Source organism: Octopus bimaculoides, chromosome 28 (genome assembly GCF_046866305.1).
Source record: "Octopus bimaculoides isolate indiv1 chromosome 28, ASM4686630v1, whole genome shotgun sequence".
NCBI classification, from domain to species: Eukaryota; Metazoa; Mollusca; class Cephalopoda; order Octopoda; family Octopodidae; genus Octopus; species Octopus bimaculoides.
This window is the reverse complement of record NC_142955.1, coordinates 16,076,454-16,098,601: the sequence shown is the minus strand read 5'-3', so window position 1 is coordinate 16,098,601 and position 22,148 is coordinate 16,076,454. Positions and strand designations below refer to the sequence as shown.

At 38.0% G+C, this 22,148-nt stretch overlaps 3 protein-coding genes across 8 annotated transcripts; 1 reads left to right on the top strand and 2 right to left on the bottom strand.

Moving 5' to 3' along the window:
- Positions 1 to 1,846: 1,846 nt before the first annotated feature.
- On the top strand, positions 1,847 to 10,692 carry LOC106868506 (uncharacterized). The gene is made up of 2 exons (XM_089344425.1): positions 1,847 to 1,916; positions 6,827 to 10,692. The coding sequence occupies exon 2, from the start codon at positions 7,248 to 7,250 to the stop codon at positions 8,862 to 8,864; it is 1,617 nt and encodes a 538-aa protein (XP_089200551.1). The 5' UTR covers positions 1,847 to 1,916; positions 6,827 to 7,247; the 3' UTR covers positions 8,865 to 10,692.
- A 1,587-nt stretch (positions 10,693 to 12,279) lies between these two features.
- On the bottom strand, positions 12,280 to 21,733 carry LOC106868493 (uncharacterized). 6 transcript variants are annotated; one of them, XR_016238846.1, is made up of 3 exons: positions 20,867 to 21,733; positions 13,042 to 16,207; positions 12,280 to 12,929 (listed from the first exon to the last, which is right to left on the bottom strand). XR_016238846.1 is itself a non-coding variant. In XM_089344591.1 (2 exons), exon 2 carries the CDS (start codon positions 15,789 to 15,791, stop codon positions 15,087 to 15,089), a length of 705 nt encoding a protein of 234 aa, XP_089200717.1. In that variant the 5' UTR covers positions 15,792 to 16,207; positions 20,867 to 21,733; the 3' UTR covers positions 12,280 to 15,086. The 6 variants fall into 6 exon arrangements, 3 of the variants coding, with proteins under 3 accessions (XP_089200717.1, XP_089200716.1, XP_089200715.1); XR_016238845.1 differs by lacking the exon at positions 20,867 to 21,733 and adding an exon at positions 16,944 to 17,203; XR_016238844.1 differs by lacking the exon at positions 20,867 to 21,733 and adding an exon at positions 16,989 to 17,202.
- LOC128251128 (uncharacterized) lies at positions 17,261 to 20,873 on the bottom strand. Its single transcript, XM_089344433.1, has 2 exons — positions 18,322 to 20,873; positions 17,261 to 17,396 (listed from the first exon to the last, which is right to left on the bottom strand). The coding sequence occupies exon 1, from the start codon at positions 20,727 to 20,729 to the stop codon at positions 19,185 to 19,187; it is 1,545 nt and encodes a 514-aa protein (XP_089200559.1). The 5' UTR covers positions 20,730 to 20,873; the 3' UTR covers positions 17,261 to 17,396; positions 18,322 to 19,184.
- Positions 21,734 to 22,148: the final 415 nt, after the last annotated feature.

Here is a 22,148-nt window from a genome sequence, read left to right as displayed (position 1 = left end):
AGGGATGTGGGGGGTTCGGTTTCCCACCTCGCATATATTCCGAACAAAAATAAGGGGTTTACAGCATATTAGAAAATTAGGGTACTTGATTCCAGGCCAAAATCCAAGTTTTTCCTTTTCTTTTTTTTTCCTTAGTGAAAATTGCATGGGTGTACTTCCCTATGGGATGGGGGTGAAATTTCCGAGGCTTCCACCCTACCCTGCTCCACCCCGTTTTCTGGACCCCTCCCCCTAAAGGATTTTATGGCATATTAGGAGGTCACTGGAATTCATTCAACGAAAAAAAAATTTCCAATGATCCCGTGTTAAGGGGGTCGTTTCTCCTCCTCCCCTTTTTTTCCGAACAAAAAGTAGAGGTTTGCAGTTTATTAGGAGGTCAGGGTACTGGATTCCATGAAAAAATCCGATTGTTTTTTTCTTAGTGAAAATCGTGCGGTATCAAATCTTCCACAAGGGCAGTGACCAGTGAGAAGATAAGGCGATTATATCAACCCTAGTGCTTCACTGCTATTTATTTTATCGCCCCAAAAGGATGAAAGATAAAGAAAAACCCCAGCCAATAAGTATTTCGTCCAGTGCTCTGACGATTCTGACAGCTTGCCTCCTGAAGCAACGTTAATCACAACACATGCAAACACACACACACAAACACATGAATATGCAGAATACATACATACAAACGTACACACATACATGCATGAAGGCCAACTCTTCAATTAATAAATACTGTCATGATATCTTATATGACTAGTAAGTCCTGCTCTTGACAAACAAAATCTACTGCAGACGTTAGAAATATTTTTAAGCAGGAAAGTGTCTGGGATTGTAGTTAAGGGATCTATTTCAAAACGGGGGCACCAGTATTTTCTTAACGAAACACTAACGAAACACTTTGAAACTTGGGACACTGGTAGAATGTGTCATATAAAACATCTTTTACTCTTAGTCTTCTTAACAAAAAAACGTACATCGCAAGTTATTCCATGTTAAAGTTGTCGTAGTTCTGTAATTTCAACCAATCACTGACGTCTATTCAGCTGAATAGAGTTACTGCTGGGCAGTCATAAAAATGTTATTCCCTGTGACATATTTCATCCGGTTTAATCGTAATTTATACGCATATATTCTTTATATAATAAATTACGCTGTGCGTAACAATTTTAGAGTTAGGGTTAGGGGATTAATACGATATACACCGTTACAGCGCTAACTGTTTTCAACTGAATAGACGTCAGTGATTAGTAGAAATTATCGAAATAAGACAATTTTTTACATGAAATAAATTCGAATACAAAAATTTTTTTCTGTTCTATAACACAAAATAGATAAGTATACGAAGTTTGAAAGTCTTTCGGTATCAAAAACACTACATAAAACATAAATGAAAACTGGTGCCCCCGTTTTAAAATAGATCCTAGTTAAGTCCTGCCTACGAAGTGCTCGTTTCAAGATAGATTGTTCAATTCTTCGAGCTTATATATACGCGCGCACAAACAAACAAAAAGAAATTAGCTCGGATAACGGACAGTCACCGACTATTGAAAAGGTTGCAAGACTCAACGAAAATTGTAGGAGAAATAAATGAGTGGAAACTTTAGCGGTGAGTGTGTTAAATAACAAAGCACTAAAATAAAAAGAGTCTCTCCAGACAAAACGAAATATGCTTCGACACACGAAATCACAAAGTATAAAATATATCTTTTAGAACATCATCACCAAGGCCGCTAGTGACTAATGAAGATTCGTTAATCAGAGCCAGATATTTACCACAGTAACCATGGTGATTTGCATTAAAATATTATTATTATTCCCCTTTATCTCAATATAGTTTTACTTACTAGAGAGCGGTGGTTTTACTTTTGTCACATGACAGACTATACTTCCGTTTCCGCCACAATCTTTTTATTTTGACACGGGTGAGTAAATTACAGCGTGTTTTTATTGTGTTTTCAGGGAGTTTTGGTGTGATTAAATATATTTTCACACTAAATATTGATTTGTATAGTATAACAGGTAAGATATACACACCTATCTATCGATTGATCGTACGTGCCGGACCTCTTATCTGGCTTGCAGAAATCCGGGAATACTGTACCGTGTATTGAGAATTCGGTTCCTCCTTCCAATAGTTGAAGATGACCAAGTATTCTTGTTGCAGTGGACCTTATGAGAAACGTCTTTCAGAGCGAAGTCGTGGGGCCAGCAATATGATAGAAGGATGATGTTAAAGAAAGTGAGATGGCTGTTTTCGAACCAACTGCCTTGACAAATTCTCGCTTTGTTTTTGTACGTATTACTGTAACCAAGTTTTACCGTCGTTCATGTCTCCTCTATTTATATTGTCCACCTTATATTGGTCTGCACATGTGAGGATTCTTCTCTTTAACTGTATGGTGCGTAAATATATTGAGCGGGTGAGAGATCTACTCTAAGAGATTGTGGAAGAAACCATAGATAATATAGCGAATCGTCATCGATATGTGGCCCACATAAGATGGAAATGATTGCTTCATTGAAAGAAAAATTTTTCGAGAAATGAGTTTTTTTTTCATTACCCACCACCGACTCCTAGAGCCGGACCTCCGGACCGATTTTGTAAGCACTATTGCTTTTTCGGTAAAGAAAAAAACAAACAAAGGTAACTCATTTCTACAGCTGAGTGAACTGGAGCAGCATGAAATTAAGTGTCTTGCTCAAGAACACAACACAGCCTGGTCTGGGAATCGAACTCACTACCTCATGATTGTGAGCCAACGAGCTATGTGCCTTCACACCTGGTTGCCCTGTGCTTTCAGAGGCCTGTGTAATTGAAAATAAAATCCTTTCTATGAAAAGCCAGAAGATATGGTTCAATAATGTATTTGTGTAATCCATGCTGACATGGGGTGGGGGGATAAAAAGTTTCAAAGACAAATGAACAGTTATGTGTATTTGTTTCCGCCACCAATTGCTATATGTAAAGGGCCTACAACGCTTTTTAACATCCAAACCAGTCAAAATATTCTAGATGAATCCAATAAACGAACAATAACTGATATTATCCAATGGAAAGCTCACCTATTTCTGTCTTCACCCCTCACCCCCACTCTCTCTCTCTGGGTAACCATGTACCTTCCCTACGGCAAGACATCCTGTTTCTGTGCTTACTTGTCCTGTTTTCCATTTTTTTCTCATTTCTTTAAGTATTTCATGTTGTTTGCACCATTGATGACATCCTGTACGATATATTCATGTATATGTGTGTGTGTGTGTGTATTCATGTATATGTGTGTGTATACATACATACATATATATATAGTGCCACACCCTAACAGTTGAGGGAACCCGTGGAAGAGGTAGGCCCAGGAAGACCTGGGCTGAGGTGGTGAGGCAAGACCTTCGTACATTGGGCCTCACCGAGGCGATGACTACTGACCGAGACCTTTGGAAATGTGCTGTGCGTGAGAAGACCCGGCAAGCCAAGTAAGATCGTTGCCAGTGCCCCTGGACTGGCTCTTGTGCGGGTGGCACATGAGATGCACCATTTTGAGCGAGGCCGTTGCCAGTACTGCCTGACTGGCTTGTGCAGGTGGCACATAAAAGACACCATTTCGAGCGTGACCGTTTTCGTGCGGGTGATACGTAAAAGCACCCACTACACTCTCTGAGTGGTTGGCGTTAGGAAGGGCATCCAGCTGTAGAAACTCTGCCAAATTAGATTGGAGCCTGGTGTTGCCATCCGGTTTCACCAGTCCTCAGTCAAATCGTCCAACCCATGCTAGCATGGAAGGCGGACGTTAAACGATGATGATGATGATATATATGTCATCATCATCATCGTTTAACGGTGATGATGATGACGATGACATATATATATATATTTATATCACTATATATATATATATATATATATGGGCTGTAACTGCTGATGGGCTGTAACTGCTGAGGACATACGTAAGCTCGCAAGGAATGAAGCCAGTATGCTCCGTTGGATGTGTAATGTCAATGTGAATACCCGTCAGAGTGTAAGTATCTTGAGAGAAAAGCTGAACATTAGAAGCATCAGTTGTGGCGTGCAAGAGAGACGATTGCGCTGGTATGGACATGTGGTGAGAATGGAGGAGGATAGCTGCGTGAAAAAGTGCCACACCCTAACAGTTGAGGGAACCCGTGGAAGAGGTAGGCCCAGGAAGACCTGGGCTGAGGTGGTGAGGCAAGACCTTCGTACATTGGGCCTCACCGAGGCGATGACTACGGACCGAGACCTTTGGAAATGGGCTGTGCGTGAGAAGACCCGGCAAGCCAAGTAAGATCGTTGCCAGTGCCCCTGGACTGGTTCTTGTGCGGGTGGCACATGAGATGCACCATTTTGAGCGTGGCCGTTGCCAGTACCGCCTGACTGGCTCCTGTAGGATTTTCGAGCGAGATCGTTGCCAGTGCCCCTGGACTGGCTTGTGCGGGTGGCACATAAAAGACACCATTTCGAGCGTGGCCGTTTTCGTGCGGGTGACACGTAAAAGCACCCACTACACTCTCTGAGTGGTTGGCGTTAGGAAAGGCATCCAGCTGTAGAAACTCTGCCAAATCAGACTGGAGCCTGGTGTTGCCATCCGGTTTCACCAGTCCTCAGTCAAATCGTCCAACCCATGCTAGCATGGAAGGCGGACGTTAAACGATGATGATGATGACGATGACATATATATATATATATTATATATTGGCATGGCTGTGCTGTAAGAAGCTTGCTTCCCAACCACATGGTCCCGGGTTCAGTCCCACTGCATGGTACCTTGGGCACGTGTCTCCTACTATAGCCTAATGCCGACAAAGCCTTTCAAGTGGATTTAGTTGATGGAAACTGAAAGAAACCCATCGTGTGTGTGTGTATGTATGTATATATATATATATACAGACAAACAGATAGATAGATATATGTATATATATATATAACGTGAGAGAGTTAGGGGTTGGGGGTTCAACCCACTAAGGGATAGTATCTATCCAGTATACTGCTGGGAGGGTACCCAATTATTGCTACACTAGTGCTATACTAGGTGCAATCAATGGGAGCGGGTAAAAGTGGAGGTTTTACCCAAAATTTGTGTAACAATTAGAAAATGGAGGATAATATGCTGAACCCAACTACTTGCAGACGGTGTATCCCGTTGAATTCATTAATTTAATTCATAGCAAAAGTGACAAAAGAAAGGAAGAAAAGAAAAAGAAAGAAAGAACCAAAGCACAGGTGTCCATGGCAGACTATGTTATTTTGCCAACATGGTTTACATATAGAAGTACAAAGTACATAAGGAATTAGAGGATGTATCTATATTTGTGTGTGTCTGTGTTTGTCCCCCCCTCATTACTTGACAACTAACGTTGGTGATAGAATAAATACTGGGCTTACAAAGAAGAAGTCCTGTGGTTGATTTCTTCAACTAGAACCCTTTAAGGCAGTGCTCCAGCATGGCTGAAACATGTAACAGAAGAAAAGCATAGATTCAGTTGAATTTTATTTATTCATCAATATTTCTTTTTCTTTGATCTATATATGGTCACTTCACCTGCTAGTAACAACAGCTAAATTCCATCCAATTTAAACCTTCTGGTCCTGAGAATTGAAGATTACTTGCTGATGTAATCCTGGAAATATAATGCCAGATGGAAAAACAGGATAGTCATGGATGGGGTGTCATTGATCATAAGTACACTCAGTCTTTACTGATCCGGTGGTAAAGAGCAATGACAGTATTTCTTATGAGAAAAGTATATGGTTGTCCACTCTTCTGGACTTCAATATATATATCATCATCATGTCACATCCATTGTCATTGCTGGCATGGGCTGAATGGTTTGACCAAGGCTGGGAAGCTGAGGGACTGCACCAAACTCCTGTCTGATTTGGCATGCTTTCTACGACTGGATGCCCTTCTTAACGCCAACCTCTCCGAGAGTGTAATGGGTGCTTTTATGTGCCACCGGCATGGGTGCTAGTTGTATGACACCAGTATCCACCATGACTATAATTTGAATTGGCTTGGTGGGTCTTCTCCTCTAGCATGACATATTGCCAAAGGTCTTGGTCATATATCATTGCCTCTGAGAGATCCAATGCTCCAAAGGTGCCAGCGGCACAGTTGCCTGTTACGTAACACCCCATTGGTCACATTTTTTCTGTGAGGCCCAGGGCTCGTCAGGTACCTTTTAAGTCCCACCTGCATTGGTCACATTGTCTCCATGATGCCCTACACTTGGCAGATGGTTTTTTACATGGAACTGACACAATTATATATATATATATATATATATATCATCGTCGTTTAACGTCCGCTTTCCATGCTAGCATGGGTTGGACGATTTAACAGGACTGGTGAAACCAGATGGCTACACCAGGCTCCAATCTGATTTGGCAGAGTTTCTACAGCTAGATGCCCTTCCTAATGCCAACCACTCAGAGAGTGTAGTGGGTGCTTTTACGTGCTACCGGCACGAAGGCCAGTCAGGCGGTACTGGCAACGGCTACTCTCAAAATGGTGTATTTTATGTGCCACCCGCACAAGAGCCAGTCTAGGGGCACTGGCAACGATCTCGCTTGTAAGTCCTTACACATGCTGCGGGCACAAGTGCCATATATATATATATATACATATATAGAATATTATTTATATATTTACAACATTGTATAACACTACATATATCTATGTAATGTTACATAGTGTGAAGGTGTAGTTGCAGTTAGGTTTCACCCAATGTTAAACGATGTCACTTGTTAATCAATGTAGAAATGTTACAACACTTCCATTTTGATTTCTTCTCTATAACTAATGCAGTTTCTTTATTATTTCAGATGACATTGGCACAAAACAACTTTTGTACGTTCGACGCATCTGGTATATTTATCATTTTTCTGAAGACAAAAGGAAAATGTTCTAGAGAACTGAGATATAGTTAACCAACTGCTACAAATCTAGGCTTGAATTGCTATAAAATATTTGCTCTGATCTGAGATTCATAACAAGATTTTTCCATCTCATTATCAGGTGCTTTTGCATTCTAATTAAACTTCAATATATTTGCAAAGGGGTTTGCAGAATTTTAGATATTGATAACTTCACAGTTGATAGCACTTGGAAAAATTTCTGAGGAATAAATTATAACGAGAACAAAAAGAAAGAAATTACATACTGTGGTGAGAGAAGAAAGATAAGGGGAAAATTTAATGCTGTGAGAAACGTAAATGGTGGGATCTATTTATATGCCATAGAGAAATGTCTAAAGAATTAGGAAAATCACGACATTGGTGTGAAATCTGTGGTAAATCATTCTCTAAAAGTAGTGACTTAATTAGACACATTCGTGTTCATACAGGTGAGAAGCCATTTCACTGTGATGCCTGTGGTAAATCATTCTCTCAAAACAATACATTAACTAGACACAAACGTATTCATACAGGAGAGAAGCCATATCACTGTGAGATCTGTGGTAAATCATTCTCTCAAAACAGTGACTTAACTAAACACATACGTATTCATACAGGAGAGAAGCCATTTAAATGTAATATCTGTGACAAGACATTCAGTGAGAATAAACAGTTAAGCAGACACAAGCTTATTCATACAGGAGAGAATCCATTTCACTGTATTATCTGTGGTAAATCATTCTCTGTAGGTAGTGAATTAACAACTCACAAATGTATTCATACAGGAGAGAAGCCATATCGTTGCGATATCTGTGGCAAAGCATTCTCTAGCAGTAGAGTCTTAAAAGGACACAGACGTATTCATCCAGGAGAGAGCCCATATCAGTGTGATATCTGTGGTAAATCATTCTCTGGAATTAGTGACTTGACTATACACAAACGTATTCATACAGGGGAAAAACCATATAGTTGTGATATATGTGGCAAAGCGTTCTCTAGCAGTAGAGTCATAAAGAAACACAAACGTATTCACACAGGGGAGAGGCCATATCACTGTGATATCTGTAGTAAATCATTCTCTGGAATTAGTAACTTGACTACACACAAACGTATTCATACAGGGGAGAAGCCATATAAATGTGATATCTGTGGTAAATCATTCTCTGAGAATTCGATCTTAACTAAACACAAACATATACATACAGGACATAGACCATATCGCTGTGATGTTTGTGGTAAATCATTCTCTGGATTTAGTGACTTGACTACACACAAACGTATTCATGCAGGGGATAAACCATATAATTGTGATATATGTGGCAAAGCATTCTTTGACAGAGTCATAAGAAAACACAAACGTATTCACACAGGAGAGAGACCATATGACTGTGATATCTGTGGTAAATCATTCTCTCGAAATAGTCACTTAACTACACACAAACGTATTCATACGGGGGAAAAGCCATACAATTGTGATATCTGTTGTAAATCATTCTCTGACAACTCAACCTTAACTAAACACAAACGTATTCACACAGGAGAGAGACCATATCACTGTGATGTCTGTGGTAAATCATTCTCTCAAATTAGTGACTTGACTAGACACAAACGTATTCATACGGGGGAAAAGCCATATCATTGTGATATCTGTGGTAAAGTATTCTCTGACAGCAGAGTCTTAAGAAAACATAGGCGTATTCATACAGGGGAAAGACCATATCACTGTGATATCTGTGGTAAATCATTCTCTGGAAGTAGTGACCTGATGAAACACAAACGTACTCATACGGGAGAAAAACCATATCACTGTGATATCTGTGGAAAATCTTTCTCTGAAAACTCTAGCTTTACCACACACAAACGTATTCATACAGGAGAGAAACCATATCACTGTGATTTCTGTGGTAAATCGTTCTCTCAGAGAAGTAACTTAAATACACATGCATCTCTCCATGGAAAAGTGTGATTGTATCATTGTCAAAATTCATGGGAACACCCAACAACAACCAATATTTTAAAACCATTTCTCTTGCAAAATCATGGCTTAACATTTGACAGTAACCATACATATTTCAAGTACAAACATACTTGTATATCTATTCCATATAACATGCTTCAAGGATATAGGAAAGATACTGTCATTATATTTGATGTCGTTGGTAAATAATAAGACAGCAAACTGGCAGAATTGTTAACATGTCTGGTAAAATGCTTGTCAGCATTTCATCTGTTTTGATAAAGTTATGGAAAGAAATGAAGGAAAGGATCAAATTGAAGATTGTGTTTTGGAGCTGAGAAGAGAAGGAAACGTTGTTTATTACACTCCCAAGAAGAAGCATACAGCTGTGGATAAACCATTTTTTGAATCTGGAGAGTTTCATGGAAAAAAAAAAATTCAAGCTGGGATCGTTACGACAGTGGGTCATCTGGATATTCTCTCTGTAGAATAAACATGTCATAAAAAGATTGTTCTGCACTGTAGTAAGAGACCTGGGTGAATTTAGAAGAATGCAGATGCCATGAACCGTACTGCAAATGTCCTCGGTCAATGTAATAAGCTTTGCAACGACATCTGGACATCTAATTTGTTGAGACTGGAGGAATTTTGGTGCAGAAGATGGCTGGGAATCATAATCCAAAGACTTCAGTAGATCATCCTGATCTTCTTCTAAATCTAAATTGGTGATTCAATACTGTTGCTCTTTAAATATTCACAGAGATTTTTCTCTGGTGGATATCTATACCACTGATATTGTTTGGAAGACCTTAGAAATTCTGTGATGGTGATGGTGTTCAAAATACATGAAACCAATTCCAAGACAGACATTCATCTCAGTGGAATCCCCTCATTTCACCTGGACTGTCACTCATTAGTCTTCTTTCGTTTATAATAATTTTTAAGTAAACATTCACTTTGAACCTTGCAGTTGCAACAAGTATTTTCACAAATAGTTGTATTCTTACTCTGTTCCACCTCAGTGCAATTTACTGCTTCATCTACATTCGAGAGGTTCGGATGGGATTTAACACGGGTTGTATCCCTTTATACACTAGACGTCCCAAATTTACTTTCATTTGTTATGGCATAAACTAATATTACAATTATTATAAAAATTAGATAATTATTTTTTATTTTCATAAATGGAAGATATAATCTGGCCTAAATTATTAGATATAGCATAACCAATTCTAAGAAGCCTGGGGTTAATAACATCACATCTATTTTCCTTTGTAAAATGTTTACAGAAAAGTTTGTATAAGGTTCCACTCAAATTACTCATAATTTGATTAGCAAATGGAACTGTTAACCAAACGGAGGCACGATGGCCTAGTGGTTAGGGCAGCAGACTCATGGTCGTGGGACCGCGGTTTCAATTCCCAGACAAATTGTGTTTATTGTGCAAAAACAACTTAAGCTCCACAGGGCTCCAGCAGGGGATGGTGGCGAACCCTGCTGTACTCTTTCACCACAACTTTTTCTCACTGTTTCTGTCGTACCTGTATGTTAATTGAAGAGTAATAGCTGTCAATATCTATTTGCATGAATTCCTACTTTTAAATATAATTCTATTAAACCAATGTTACTTCAGAAGTACTAGACCAGAGTTGTAATCTATTTCTTTAAGAACTTGTATATACTTATCCAAAATAGCTTTACTAAGTTTACTCAGGTTTCATTTACCTGGGCAAATCAATCTTACTTTAGGGTAACTGTTAAAATTTTCTTTCAGATACTTTGAAATAATCCTTAGCCTTTTGGTCTTTTAGAAATAAAAAGTTCAATTGTCATCCAATTTGTAGTTTTCCATAACTTTTTAAACAATGCACATGTCTGAGTCTGTCGTAGGTTAGCCAACACATTAAAATGTAACTCCCTTTTGGGAAAATTCTTCCCTGAAAAAATACCTAATTGATCAGTTTCAATATGAGAATTTAAATTCAATTAATTTCATTTTAATTTCTGTAATAGAATTGGATACAGAAACAGCTGTAGGACTGGAATTTCATTACATGAATTCGAATGAAGTGATATCTGCATGTTAATGTCTCCATTTCCTTCCACACACATATATAATCATTATCATTTAATATCCATGTTCCATGATCTGATATGTCCAAGGTTTGCATCATACTTCAGTGTATGTTTTTGTATGTATTCTATGGCTGGAGGCTCTCCCTAATTTTAACCACTTTATGGCATGGATTGGGTACTGTTTTTTTTTTTTTTCTCCTGCATTTCTCCTATACTATTGAAGTCACCGTGCAGCTCGCAGAAATAAAAGCTCTGCAGAGTTGAGTGAAGGACAGTTGTAAATCTATATTAAATCTCCAGGAATTGTTTGTAAGCTGAGAAATGTTTTTAAAGATAAATAATTATGATTCAGTTTCTTGTCTTAGATGTCATAGACTTCTGTTCACACGTGTGGAACATTTGCCACGTATAGCCCAATACATTTTCTACATATCATTAGAATACTTGTTGGTGGCCGGGTCTTCACCTGAACTCAATTAATGGAAGCATGCTAGAATATGTGTAACAATAGCGATGCGAATAATTTGTGCTTTCTATTTAAAGTCCAGAAGGGTGAGGAAAGTTTATTGATTGATTTGTTGTTGATTACAAGCCATTTCCCCTGTCCTGTAAAATATGGAACAACCAATTAACGATGTAAAGCTGTGATCAAATGGAATATGTAATTAGGAAGGTGATGGAACACCGACCCTGAAATACGAAGGTTGCCCTGTCTAATTCACAAACATTAATGTTCACCTTAACAAAAGATAATTACTATATATAATTAGATTTAGTTCAACTAATTAGAAACGCACCTAATAGGTGGTTTCAAATGAAATAAGTGTGTATCAAATGAAATTAAAATCCTGGAGTGGCTGTGTGGAAAGTAGCTTGCATACCAACCCCATGGTTCCGGGTTCATTCCCACTGCGTGGTACCTTGGGCAAGTGTCTTCTACTATAGGCTCGGGCCGACCAAAGCCTTGTGAGTGGATTTGGTAGACAGAAACTGAAAGAAGCCTGTCGTATATATGTGTGTATATATATATATATATAGATACGACGGGCTTCTTTCAGTTTCCATCTACCAAATCCACTCACAAGGCTTTGGTCGGCCCGAGGCTATAGTAGAAGACACTTGCCCAAGATGCCAAGCAGTGGGACTGAACCCGGGACCATGTGGTTGGTAAGGAAGCTACTTACCACACAGCCACTCCTACGCCTATATATATCATATGTAATATGATATAGAATAAGTCCTGGGGTCGATTTGCTCGACTAAAAGGCGGTGCCCCAGCATGGCCGCAGCCAAATGACTAAGACAAGTAAAAGAGTAGAAAAAGAGTATGTAATACGGAACCAGTGCCAACGTTATATTGCTTTAATCAAAATGAAAAGAAAAATTACATGGGTCTTAGTACTATGACCTTGTAAAATTTGATTTGATTTGGTCGAACCATTTGAGAACACATAAGAAAATAGACAATATGCTCCGTTGGATGTGTAATGTCAATGTGAATACCCGTCAGAGTGTAAGTATCTTGAGAGAAAAGCTGAACATTAGAAGCATCAGTTGTGGTGTGCAAGAGAGACGATTGCGCTGGTATGGACATGTGGTGAGAATGGATGAGGATAGCTGCGTGAAAAAGTGCCACACCCTAACAGTTGAGGGAACCCGTGGAAGAGGTAGGCCCAGGAAGACCTGGGCTGAGGTGGTGAGGCAAGACCTTCGAACATTGGGCCTCACCGAGGTGATGACTACTGACCGAGACCTTTGGAAATGTGCTGTGCGTGAGAAGACCCGGCAAGCCAAGTAAGATCGTTGCCAGTGCCCCTGGACTGGCTCTTGTGCGGGTGGCACGTGAGATGCACCATTTTGAGCGTGGCCGTTGCCAGTACCGCCTGACTGGCTCCCGTAGGATTTTCGAGTGAGATCGTTGCCAGTGCCCCTGGACTGGCTCTTGTGTGGGTGGCACGTGAGATGCACCATTTTGAGCGTGGCCGTTGCCAGTACCGCCTGACTGGCTCCCGTAGGATTTTCGAGTGAGATCGTTGCCAGTGCCCCTGGACTGGCTCTTGTGTGGGTGGCACGTGAGATGCACCATTTTGAGCGTGGCCGTTGCCAGTACCGCCTGACTGGCTCCCGTAGGATTTTCGAGTGAGATCGTTGCCAGTGCCCCTGGACTGGCTTGTGCGGGTGGCACATAAAAGACACCATTTCGAGCGTGGCCGTTTTTGTGCGGGTGACACGTAAAAGCACCCACTACACTCTCTGAGTGGTTGGCGTTAGGAAGGGCATCCAGCTGTAGAAACTCTGCCAAATTAGATTGGAGCCTGGTGTTGCCATCCGGTTTCACCAGTCCTCAGTCAAATCGTCCAACCTATGCTAGCATGGAAAGCGGACGTTAAACGATGATGATGATATAGAAGATAAAAAAATTAAAAAATACACTGTAAACTGTACTAACAGTTATGACAGTAAAGGTAAACGTAAAATATACACTAATTACAAATGTACTTAGTTATGAGAGATTGTACTGAGTATTGTGTTGTATATTTAAACAATTCTTTTAAAATTAAAGTCAAATATTCAATTTAAATATTATATAATTTTAAACAAGTTAATTTCTTTCTGGCCTGGTAGCAAATGATACAAGAACTAGGGGTTTGGGACCCCTGATATAAAATACAAAGTTGGTCGTTGCTCTTATATACTATTACATTGTCTATAAAATTTTTTTTGTTTCTGTTTACATAAGATACATATTATTAGAAGCAATTTTCACATAGTAGTTGTATCCAGTTCAGACCAGAAATGGATACAGATAGAATCCCATATCCCTGTATGTTGCAAGAGGCTACTAAAGTGGTTTACATACAGAGAATGTGGTCAGAAAATAGTAGCTCAAAGAAATAACCATGATGAGTATGATTCAAGGGAAGGCTGTAGAGATTACTGTTAAGACCACAGGACTAACTCAGGGTAAAAAGATCTTAAAATGCTGGTTGTTATGAGATGCAATGAAGTTTGACATTGATATAGTTACACTTTTGTATGGATAGATATACATTCGGTTAAGAGAGAGAATGATTTACCACAGAAATCACAGGGATATGGTTTGTCCCTTGTATGAATACATTTGTGATTCATGACATTATTATATGAGAATGATTTACCACAGACATCACAGTGAAATGGACTCTCTCTCGTATTAATATATTTGTATTTAGGCAACGTTTCTGAGTAAAAGACTTTTTACAGATATGCTAATGTTGTGGTTTCCCATTCTTCTGCTCTGAAATTCCTCCAGTCTCAACAGACTTGGTCCAGATGTTGCTGCAGATCTCATTACTTAACTGAAGACATTTCCAGAATGGTTCGTGGCATTTGCATTCTTCTAAATTCATCCAGGTCTCTTATTACTGTGCAGCACGACATGTTTATGACAAAATTTGACTTCTACAGAGAGAATATCCAGATTCTCCTCCTTGGTCGATTTTCTGTAATGAAACTCTCCACAGATTCACGAAATGGTTTATCCAGAACCTTATTCTTCTTGAGAGTGTAAGAAACAACACTTCCCTGTTTTTTGTTTCTTCTTGGCTTCAAAACACAATCTTCAAATTGGTCTTCATTTCCTTCCATAACTTTATAAAGACAAATGAAATGCTGATAAGCATTTTGCTAGACATGTTAACAATTCTGCCAGTTCCTGCCTTATTTAAACATGACATCAAATATCTTTCCTATATCCTTGAAGTATGTTATATGGACTATATATAAAAGCATGTTTATACTTGAAACATGTATGGTTGCTGTCAAGGGGTCAATGATTACTGTTAAGGGCACAAAAGTTAAGCCATGATTTAGCAGGGGGAATGGTTTTGAAATATTGGTTCATGTCTGGTGTTCTAATGAATTTTGACAATAATATAATCACACTTTTACATGAATAGATGCACGTGTAGTTAAGTTGCTTCTCCACGAGAATGATTTACCACAGAAATCACAGGAATATGGTTTTCTACTGTGTGAATATGTCTGTGTCCTTTTAAGATTGCACTGTCCAAGAATGCTTTCTCACAGATATCACAATTATATAGTTTTTCTCCTGTATGAATACGTTCATGTCTAGTCAAGTTAGTAATTCTAGAGAATGATTTACCACAGATATCATAGTGATGTGGTCTCTCTCCTGTGTGAACATGTCTGTCTCAAGTGACTATTTCCAGTGAATGCCTTGACACAAAGATCACAATTATATGGTCTTTCTCCTGTGTGAATACGTTTGTGCCTTTTTAAGTGACTGCTGTCAGTGAATGCCTTGCCACAGATATCACAGTGATATCGTTTCTCTCCTGTATGTATACATCTGTGTTTCGTCAAATTACTACTGTTAGAGAATGATTTACCACAGATATCACAATTATATGGTTTTTCTCCAGTATGGGTACGTTTGTGTTTAATCAAGTCACCAATTCCAGTGAATGATTTACCACACACATCACAGTGAAATGGCTTTTCTCCAGTATGAATATATTTGTGTCTAGTTAAGTTAACTTTTGCAATGAATGATTTACCACAGATATCACAATTATATGGTTTTTCCTCTGTATGAATACGTTTGTGTTGAATTAAGGTACTGTTTACAGAGAATGATTTATCACAGATATCACAGTGATACGGCTTCTCTCCTGTATGAATACGTTTATGTTTAATTAAGTCATTGCTTTGAGAGAACGATTTACCACAGATATCACAATGAAATGGCTTCTCACCTGTATGAACACGAATGTGTCTAATTAACTCACTACTTGTAGAGAATGATTTACCACAGATTTCACAACAATGTTGTGATTTTCCTAATTCGTTTGACATTTCTCTAAGGGATACAAAGAAACCCAACCATTTAAGCTTCTAACAGTATTAAATTTCCCCCTTATCTTTGTTCTCTCACCACAGCATATAATTTCCTTTTTCTTGTTATAGTTTATTCCTTAGAAATACATCTACTGCTATCAATTGTGAGGTTATCGATATCTAAAATTCTGCAGACCCCTTTACAAATATATATTCAAGTTTAATTAGAATGTAAAAGCACCAGGTAATGAGAGGGAAAAATGTTACTATGAATCTCTTGTCAGAACAAATATTTCATAACAATTCAAACATAGATTTATAGCAGTTGGGTCATTATATCTCTTCTCTAAATCATTTTCCTTTTGTTTAAAAAAAAACATGGTAAATATTCCAGATGTATCCAATGAACAATAGTTTTTCTGTGCCAATGACATCTGAAATAATAAAGAAACTGTATAAGTTATAGAGGAGAGATCAAAATAACGAAAGTGTTTCAGCATTTCTAAATTCTCTTCTACTCTAGGTATAAGGGCCGAAATTTTTTGGGGAGAGGGCCAGTCGATTAGATCAACCCCAGTAGACAACTGTTACTTAATTTACCAACTGTAAAATGTGTGGTTACTCTAATAGCTGCATAAACAAAGCGAGCATTCGTCAAGGCAGTTGGTTCGAAAACAGTCATCTCACTTTCTTCAATATCATCCTTCTATCATATTGCTGGGCCCACGACTTCTCTCCCAAAGACATTTCTCATAAGGTCCACTGCAACAAGAATACTTGTGCAATTCATTGGTGTAATTTCAACTGTGAATTTATTTTAGGGACGTAAAATAGGAAATTATCCCGTGTTGTCTTTAGATCTATCCTTTGGTGAAACTTAGTCTACTTAGGAACATTCTGCTCAACATGGCTCACTGTAGCGTAGAGTTGTGTGCTCTGGAGTAAAGCAATCTGAATTAGATATGACCAGAGAAGCTAAAGAGAGGTGGGTCGGAAGCACGGAAGGCCTCAATCCCTCCGGACCCACAAAGTTTAAAGCTGAAAACCTGGTCGTCTTCAGAGACAGGAAGGGGGAACCAAATACTCAATACACGGTATAAGTATTCCCGGATTTCTTCAAGCCCGATTCTGCACGTACGATTAACCGATAGATAGGTGTGTATATCTTACCTGTTATGCTATACAAACCAGTATTGTGAAAATATATCTACTCACACCATATCTCCGTAGAAATATACAAAAACACGTGGTTCTCCTCCCGATTCAAACAAGTTGTAGCTTAAACGGAAGTACGGTGTGTCATGTGACTAAAATAATCCTACCGCTCTCTAGTGAATGAAACCAAAGATGTATGATTTTGCTGTTAATGTGCAATAAAGTGACTAAACTTATACAATACACAAATCATTTTAGTAATTTCTCTAAATTGTCTTGCAGTCCGACTGAAGCTGAAACGAAACGTCTTAAAGACAAACTCAAGATTAAAATAATGAAAGGTAGATTTTATTAAATAGTTCGCTGTGGTAAGTTATCTCCCTTACATGGAGTTGTGAATGGGATGTATAGAAATCTTGTCTCCAATCTTTTTTATACCATGGACTGGCTTCATGCCGGACAATATTCCTACGATGGCACATGTGTAATTTCCGTGCATTTCGATAAAGAAAGCAATAATAAAAAGAGTAATTTATTAAAAGGATGACAAAGTGTATAATTCTTTCACTCTCATGTAGCAAAATCTTAAAATTATTACAAATAAAATAATTGCAAAATGTACTTACAGTTATTATAAATAATGAAGGTATTTATTAACTATTAAAAGATACTTCATTTATAAATGTATCGAACCAAATTCGATGACTGGCACCTGTGCCAGTGGAGCGCTAACAGCACCATTCGAGCGTGATCCTTGCCAGTGGCACGTAAATAGCACTATTTGAGCATGATCGTTACCAGTGACGCCTTACAGGCACTTGAAGAAACATTGGAGCGAGGTCATTGTCAGTGCCGCTGGACTGTCTCCTGTGCAGGTGGCACGTAAAATACACCATTTGAGTCTGGCTGTTGCCAGTACCGCCTGACTGGCCTTCGTGCCAGTGACACGTAAAAGCACCCACTACACTCTCAGAGTGGTTGGCGTTAGGAAGGACATCCAGCTGTAGAAACTCTGCCAGATCAGATTGCAGCCTGGTTCGCCATTCCTCAGTCAAACTGTCCAACCCATGCTAGCATGGAGAGCGGACGTTAAACCATGATGATGACTTACAGTTATGATATATAGTATTGAGTAGATGAATATTGACTATTTAAACAAATGTTTTAAAATTTAAGTCCAATATTCAATTTAATTATTATGTAATTTTAAACAACTTAATTCTTTCTTTGTAGCCCGATAGCAAATAATCCACAGACAAGTTCCAGCCATGGCCCAATGGCTGGGGACCTCTGATATGAAATAGGTTGGTAGGTGCTCTTATATATTATCACGTCTTATATATTATCAATGAAATAATAAGCAGAAAAGAGAAGCCGTCATAAGAAAACTTACGTTAAAAATAACATGCACACGATTTTTTTTTTCTCAATAGAAGTAAATTCCAAAGTAAACGTTTCTAGTAGAGAAGTAGAAGAGAACAGAAGCAGCGTATTACTCCATTAGAAATCTACGGATGCACATAATAGACAAAAATGAAACAATTATGGACGACTTGCTCCGAAACACCACCGAGTGGGGAACACTTCTCAAAAATAACCTGCAGTTGTTTCCTTCAAAATTCCTACATGCTCGAAATGTACATGCATCAAGGTATTATTTGTAGAAAATTTCACGAAGAATATTCATTTTCCTGGAAGTTAAGAGGAATTTAAGTGGACTCTGTTGGAATTTCCGAAAATTGTCCCCCACCCCCATTCCAAAACATTTTCACCGAAAATTTTTGTATATTCGGAATCTACATAATAAATAATATATGCATAGAAAATTACATTAAAAAATATTCATTTTTCTGAAAGTTATGACCTTCCAAAGTCGGTGGGGGGGGGGGGGGTACAACTCTGTAGTTATGCCGGAAAGAGATAGACAGAGTGATATTTGTTAGAACGGCGCTAGGGTACAAGTAAAAGACAGGAGAGTTGTACGGTGATACACCATAGCTGTCGATCGCCACGTAGGATTACTTTCTCTCTCCATCTGTCGGTCTGTTCGGAACTGCCGGTACAAGTCGTCGATTTACGACCGATCGACTTTACCACGACTGGTGCGCCAGCTCCCAGCAGCAATAATTCAAAACGTATGAAAAACAAGACATTTCGTACTACAGAGCCAGAGACGGTTTCGGCTTTCGTTGGTAACGAAATGATTAAAGGATGATGACAATTGATAAGTTTAGAATTATAAGAAAAAGATTTGTCTCATGTTTTGTAATTAAAAGTCTTCTTTCCTCGAGAGTGGATTTCTTTATGTCTTTTTAAATGACTATTTCTGTTAAACGATTTCCCACAAACTTCACAATGATATGGCTTTTCTCCAGTGTGGCTAAGTTTGTGGACAATTAGACTAGAATTAGCACAGAAAGATTTCCCACATGTCTCACAGTGATAAGGTTTTTCTGTGTGTATTCGTTTGTGAGTAGTCAAATCTCTATTGGACGCAAAACACTTGCCACACACTTCACAACTGAAAGGTCTTTCTCCAGTGTGCGTCCTTTTGTGTCTGTTTAAATCGCTGTTATTAATAAAAGATTTCTCACACATTTCACAGTGGAAAGGTTTTTCTCCAGAATGTATCAGCTTGTGCTTTGTTAAATTACTATTGGAGGCAAAGGATTTCCCACACATCTCACAATAATATGGCTTTTCTCCAGTGTGACTACGAATGTGTAAAATGAGATAAGAGTTATTTATGTAAGACTTGCCACATATTTCACAGTGAAACAGTTTTTCGCCAGTGTGTAATATTTTATGTGTTTTTAATTGACTATTAGTAGTAAATGATTTCTCACAAATATCACAGTGGAAAGGTTTTTCTCCACTATGACTACGTATGTGTATAACAAGAGAATAGTTATTTATGTAAAATTTACCACATACTTCACAGTGAAATGGCTTTTCTCCAGTATGACTTACTTTATGAGTTTTTAAGTGACTGTTAGTAATAAAAGATTTCCCACATATTTCACAGTGGAAAGGTTTATCTCCAGTGTGTATTCGTTTGTGTCTATTTACGTAACTATTATCAACAAAAGATTTCCCACATATTTCACAACGATAGGGTTTTTCTCCAGTGTGACTACGTTTGTGGATAACAAGATGAGAATTATTAAGAAACGATTTCCCGCATGTTTCACAATTAAACAGTTTCTCTTTGATATGCTTTCTTTTGTGTGCTGCTAAATCACTGTTATCAACAAAACACTTTTCACATAGTTCGCAATAAAACGGTTTTTCTCCACTGTGCATTCTTCTGTGTTTTGTTAGCTTGCTGTTATAGACAAACGATTTGCCGCAGATTTCACAATGAAAAGGTTTCTCACCAGTGTGAATTCTTCTGTGAACTGCAAGGTTGGAATTTTCAGAGAAGGACTTCCCGCATATTTCACAACTGTAGGGTTTTTCCCCTGTGTGGATTCTCATATGAACGACAAGATTAGAATTATCAGAGAATGATTTTCCACATATTTCACAATGGAAAGGTTTCTCTCCAGTGTGTATTCTTGTATGTTTTGTTAATTTACTATTAGAAACAAAATATTTGTCACATATTTTACAATGGAAATATTTTTCCTTAGTGTGTATTTCTTTATGTTTGAAGACTTCATGTTCTGAAGAGAATGTCTTCACACAAATCTCACAGCAGTATTCAGGAACATTTTTCTCTAGAGCTTTCTTATCTCTAACTGTATCTATATTGTTAATAACATTTGTGTTTGAAGAGTCCAATTGATTAACCTTCTCCATATCAATTCTTGAACAATTCTTAAAGCTGACAAATTTTTGTGAGTTAATCTAGCATAGTTCAGTTTCTTGTCTTAGATACCACAGTCCTCTGTTTACATGTGAGGAACAGATGTAATGTAGATATATTTTCTACTCACCAATAAAATGTTTTATTGCTGACTGGGCCATTTCCAAGTGGTTCACTGGGCCATTTCCAAGTAGTTCACACAATAGAAAATATAGACATCGTTAAATTATGTTATGTAGACTAAGGAATATACATCCATTAAAGGAATGACTGTAGTGTTTCGGTGAAATCTGAGAGATGCTGTAATGAAACGACCATGTAGCACTACTCAAAAGTATGAAAATATATGAATGTCTAACAGCGATGGCGAACCAAGAAAATAAGTGTGTGCGTATATAACATGTACTCGATAAGTAAGTGTATATATGCATACACCGGTATAAGTACTGTCCCAATAAATGAGGATTGCTTCCTAGGAATAACCGAAAAATATATAACAATGTAATAAATGTTTTCAGTTTGAAAGATGAGAAGGGAAGCGGGATGAGGAAAGTTCATTGATTGATTTGTTGCTGATTAAAAGCCATTTCCACTAAACAACAAACTAACGATGTAAAGTTGTGATCAAACGAATCATTGAATCACGAAGGTGATCGAACAGCAATCCTGAAACATGTAGATCGCCATATCTTATCCACAAACTTTAACGTTCACCTTAACACGAGATAATTGCTATACATGATATATAATTAGATTCACACAATTAATTAGAAACACAACAAGGAGACGGTGTCGTTGATAATTTTTCCCTCATTTGAATGACACCGGTGATATACTTTAAAAGGTTCTGACGTAATATAGTTTTTTTTTTTTTTTAACAGTACTTCCGATGCAATCGTAATCTGCATCTGAAAGGTATTTGTGGAAATTTTCATTAACAAAAATATCCATTTTTCTGAAAGTTATAAGGAAAAAAAAAAAAAAAACTCGAGTAGGGGAGTTACACTTATGAACATTTGCGAGAGAGTCGTTCTAACTGTTCAATAGGGCTTTAGACTATGGAAGGGGGTCACAGATCGACCTAACCAAAGTAGAATAATAAAAAAATAAACAAAAAATGATAGACTTTCACAGACTGGTAAGCATACATTTGTGCACCTCTCCGTGTTTTTGTATGCTTTTATATTTATCCGTTAAGTATAATATGTTGATAGATAAATTCCTTATTCTCTTGATTTATTAGAAGGAACGACGAAGAGAGAAATACAATTGTAATATTATCTGCCCCATTCACAAAATAAAATTCCTTGATGTAAAGGTCAATACGCGCAATCTATTGACAAAAGCAAAGACACTAACCATTAAATATGTTGATAGATAAACGTTTGACCATACACAAATACTATTGCATG